Source organism: Dendropsophus ebraccatus, chromosome 12, assembly GCF_027789765.1.
Source record: "Dendropsophus ebraccatus isolate aDenEbr1 chromosome 12, aDenEbr1.pat, whole genome shotgun sequence".
Classification (NCBI taxonomy): domain Eukaryota; kingdom Metazoa; phylum Chordata; class Amphibia; order Anura; family Hylidae; genus Dendropsophus; species Dendropsophus ebraccatus.
In genome coordinates, this window is record NC_091465.1 from 89,888,228 (window position 1) to 89,893,232 (window position 5,005).

The 5,005-nt window shown below is 59.7% G+C and overlaps 1 protein-coding gene across 1 annotated transcript in view; it reads right to left on the reverse strand.

Annotated features, from left to right (window-relative positions):
* OTUD3 (OTU deubiquitinase 3) overlaps positions 1–4,283 on the reverse strand; it is an 11,089-nt gene extending 6,806 nt beyond the window's left edge. Inside the window, exons 1-3 of the mRNA XM_069948841.1 lie at positions 3,994–4,283; positions 1,200–1,348; positions 327–439 (exon numbers count right to left, since the gene is read on the reverse strand). Of these exons, the coding sequence (XP_069804942.1) occupies positions 327–439; positions 1,200–1,348; positions 3,994–4,196 (465 nt within the window). The 5' untranslated portion in view covers positions 4,197–4,283. The remainder of the gene's footprint in view (positions 1–326; positions 440–1,199; positions 1,349–3,993) is intronic.
* Between the last annotated feature and the right edge of the window lie 722 nt (positions 4,284–5,005).

Below are 5,005 nucleotides of genomic sequence, written 5' to 3' on the forward strand. Positions count from 1 at the left end.
GTCTATATGATTTGGGGGGGGCTCTTTCCTGCCACAGGTGGTGTCTATATGATTTGGGGTGCTCTTACCTGCCACAGGGGGGGGGGGTCTATATGATTTGGGGGTGCTCTTACCTGCCACAGGAGGGGGTCTATATGATTTGGGGGGCTCTTACCTGCCACAGGTGGTGTCTATATGATTTGGGGGTGCTCTTACCTGCCACGGGGGGGGGGGGGGGGGGGTCTATATGATTTGGGGGGCTCTTACCTGCCACAGGGGGGGTCTATATGATTTGGGGGCTCTTACCTGCCACAGGGGGGGGTCTATATGATTTGGGGGGCTCTTACCTGCCACAGGGGGTTGTTTAGCTGGTGAATCACCACATTCACTTGGTTGTTGCGAGCGAACGCCACAATGGCGTCATTACCAGCAAAGGTTCCGGGCTGCGCCAGGTTCTCAACTAGAAGAAGAAAGATTGTAATGATGGAGTAGAGAAGGAGGCGGGGCAACAAGAATAAAGGGGAGGAGCTTGATGGGAGAAGAGGAGGCGGGGCAATGAGGATGAGGGGGGAGGAGCTGGAAGAGAAAGAAAAGGAGGGGTGGCAATGAGAATGAAGAGAAAGAGGAGGGGCGGGCAAGGGGAATAAAGAAGAGGAGCAGTATGAGAAAGATGAGGCGGGGCAACAGGAATAAAGGGGAGGGGCTTGATGGGAGAAGAGGAGGCGGGGCAATAAGAATTAAGGGGAGGAGCTGGAACAGAAAGTGGGGCAATGAGAATAAAGGGGAGGGGCTTGCTGAGAGAAGAGGAAGGGGCAATGAGAACAAAGAGAAGGAGCTGGAAGAGAAAGAAGAGAAGGCGGAGCAACAAGAATAAAGAGGAAAAGGAGGCGGGGCAACAAGAATGAAGGGCGGGAGCTGGATGAGAAAGAAGAGGAGGCTGGCAACAAGAATGGTGGTGAGGGGCTTGATGAGAGAAGATGAGGCGGAGCAATGGGAATGAAGAGGAGGAGCTGGATGAGAAAGAAGAGGAGGCGGGGCAACAAGACTGAAGAGCAGGCGGGCAATGGGAATAAAGGGCAGGAGCTGGATGAGAAAGAAGAGGAGGCGGGGCAACGAGATAGAAGAGGAGGAGTTAGGATAGAAAGAGGAGGAGGAGGTGGGTGTGTACAGATGGAACAAGGGACATTATCCATTTTCTGAGCTCTGACCGCTCCTCTCACCGTGTCTGTCAAACGGAACGTCGTCCTCTACAAATGGCTCAAAGTCCTGTCGGTGCTTCACCATATACTCCACCGTCTCCTGCCGATGCCTCAGGTGATTCCGGGAATGTCCTTCCAGCTGATCCCCCAGAGCCCGGAACAAACAATTACTACAGAGAGAAAGGTCCATGAGACAAGATGGAGGAACGCTGGTGCTAGATGGAGGGCGTGAAAGCACCAACATGGCGGTATGTAGACCTGAGGTCCCTGGTTACTGTTGGTGAGGATGCCAAGACTCCCCCCTCCCCCACACCGTTCTGTAGCATCTACTGGAAGAATAAACCAGGAGGATTTCCCAATGTACTATACACCCCCGACAGATCCCACAGGATAGGTAAACACATTGATGACATTAACCAGGAGTTGATTCCCTCTAGGAGTGAGGTTACATCTATGTTCTACACAAGTCTATGGGAGCACCATCATGGTGCGGGTCAGTGTCCGGGAGCGGCTGGTGTTACCACCGGGGGAGAGCACCATCATGGCGGGCACAGGTCGGTGACAGGGACCAGGGGAGAGCACCATCATGGCGGGCACAGGTCGGTGACTGGTACCGGCTGCCGTTATCACCGGGGGAGAGCACCATCATGGCGGGCACAGGTCGGTGACAGGGACCGGGTGAGAGCACCATCATGGCGGGCACAGGTCGGTGACAGGGACCGGGTGAGAGCACCATCATGGCGGGCACAGGTCGGTGACCGGGGGAGAGCACCATCAAGGCGGGCACAGGTCGGTGACTGGTACCGGCTGCCGTTATCACCGGGTGAGAGCACCATCATGGCGGGCACAGGTCGGTGACAGGGACCGGGGGAGAGCACCATCATGGCGGGCACAGGTCGGTGACAGGGACCGGGTGAGAGCACCATCATGGCGGGCACAGGTCGGTGACTGGGACCGGGTGAGAGCACCATCATGGCGGGCACAGGTCAGGGACAGGGGGAGAGCACCATCATGGCGGGCACATGTCGGTGACAGGGACAGGGGGAGAGCACCATCATGGCGGGTACAGGTCTGTGACCGGGGGAGAGTACCATCATGGCGGGCACAGGTCGGTGACTGGGGGAGAGCACCATCATGGCGGGCACAGGTCAGTGACTGGGACCGGCTACCGTTATCACCGGGGGAGAGCACCATCATGGCGGGCACAGATCGGTGACCAGGACCAAGGAAGAGCACCATCATGGCGGGCACAGGTCGGTGACAGGGACCGGGGGAGAGCACCATCATGGCGGGCACAGGTCGGTGACAGGGGCCGGGTGAGAGCACCATCATGGCGGGCACAGGTCGGTGACAGGGACCGGGAGAGAGCACCATCATGGCGGGCACAGGTAAGTGACAGGTACCGGGTGAGAGCACCATCATGGCGGGCACAGGTCGGTGACCGGGGGAAAGCACCATCATGGCGGGCACAGGTCGGTGACCGGGTGAGAGCACCATCATGGCGGGCACAGGTCGGTGACCGGGTGAGAGCACCATCATGGCGGGCACAGGTCGGTGACAGGGACCGGGTGAGAGCACCATCATGGCGGGCACAGGTCGGTGAAAGGGACCGGGGGAGAGCACCATCATGGCGGGCACAGGTCGGTGACAGGGACCGGGTGAGAGCACCATCAAGGCGGGCACAGGTCGGTGACAGGGACCGGGGGAGAGCACCATCATGGCGGGCACAGGTCGGTGACTGGGACCAGGTGAGAGCACCATCATGGCGGGCACAGGTCGGTGACCGGGTGAGAGCACCATCATGGCGGGCACAGGTCGGTGACAGGGACCGGGTGAGAGCACCATCATGGCGGGCACAGGTCGGTGACCGGGGGAGAGCACCATCATGGCGGGCACAGGTCGGTGACAGGGACCGGGGGAGAGCACCATCATGGCGGGCACAGGTCGGTGACCGGGGGAGAGCACCATCATGGCGGGCACAGGTCGGTGACCGGGGGAGAGCACCATCATGGCGGGCACAGGTCGGTGACCGGGGGAGAGCACCATCATGGCGGGCACAGGTCGGTGACCGGGGGAGAGCACCATCATGGCGGGCACAGGTCGGTGACCGGGGGAGAGCACCATCATGGCGGGCACAGGTCGGTGACCGGGGGAGAGCACCATCATGGCGGGCACAGGTCGGTGACCGGGGGAGAGCACCATCATGGCGGGCACAGGTCGGTGACCGGGGGAGAGCACCATCATGGCGGGCACAGGTCGGTGACAGGGGGAGAGCACCATCATGGCGGGCACAGGTCGGTGACAGGGACAGGGGGAGAGCACCATCATGGCGGGCACAGGTCGGTGACCGGGGGAGAGCACCATCATGGCGGGCACAGGTCGGTGACAGGGACCGGGGGAGAGCACCATCATGGCGGGCACAGGTCGGTGACCGGGGGAGAGCACCATCATGGCGGGCACAGGTCGGTGACCGGGGGAGAGCACCATCATGGCGGGCACAGGTCGGTGACCGGGGGAGAGCACCATCATGGCGGGCACAGGTCGGTGACAGGGACCGGGGGAGAGCACCATCATGGCGGGCACAGGTCGGTGACAGGGGGAGAGCACCATCATGGCGGGCACAGGTCGGTGACAGGGGGAGAGCACCATCATGGCGGGCACAGGTCGGTGACAGGGGGAGAGCACCATCATGGCGGGCACAGGTCGGTGACAGGGGGAGAGCACCATCATGGCGGGCACAGGTCGGTGGCACCATCATGGCGCTGGGAGGAGTAAGATGTCGCTCAGGGCCCCGCTGACAGCCCCCGGTCCTCACCCGTCTCCCGGCACCTCCCGCAGCCGGAGTCCCAGCACCTGAAGTTGATTGGCGAAGCTGAGGAACTCCCCCGGGTCCCCGTCCTCCCCGGGCCGGTTCCGCCGCTCCTTGGCCAGGGCTCTCCGCGCTGCCCTCTCGTCCCTCCTCCTCTCCAGCTCCGCCTTCTTCCCGGGCCGGGAGCGGACACTCTGCTTCCTGGACATCACCACAACGTCCTAACCGACCTCACTGGCGGCCACAACGGCAACCGAGACACTTCCGGCATCCACACACCACGTGACACCCAGAGCGACCATAGAGCAGCGACAAGACGAGACAGACACGCCCACACCCTGTGCTCCGCCCACTGATCGGTCCTCCCACCCCTAACATCTGCTCACTGTGTATAGCGGCCACATACAGGGGAGCGGTGTCCTCAGCACTGGAGATGGGGGCAGAATAGTGAGTGCAGCTCTGGGGGATAATACAGGATCAGTAATGTATGTACACAGTGACCCCACCAGCAGAATAGTGAGTGCAGCTCTGGAGGATAATACAGGATCAGTAATGTAATGTATGTACACAGTGACCTCACCAGCAGAATAGTGAGTGCAGCTCTGGAGGATAATACAGGATCAGTAATGTATGTACACAGTGACCTCACCAGCAGAATAGTGAGTGCAGCTCTGGAGGATAATACAGGATCAGTAATGTATGTACACAGTGACCCCACCAGCAGAATAGTGAGTGCAGCTCTGGAGGATAATATAATTGGGTGAGTTTTGCAGTAGTTTTATGAGTGGTCACTAGGGGGCAGCAGCGCTCCACAATGCAGCATCAGCCTCAGACTCCCTCAGACTGCTGCAGCCTCCTGCGCTGATACACTGTGAGGTTGGTATTACACGGAACGATTATCGTTCGAAAAATCGTTAAATCGTTCGGATTTGAACGATAATCATTTCGTGTAATAGCAGCAACGATTAAACGACCAACAAGAAATTGTTGATCGTTTAATAGGATCCGGACCTATTTT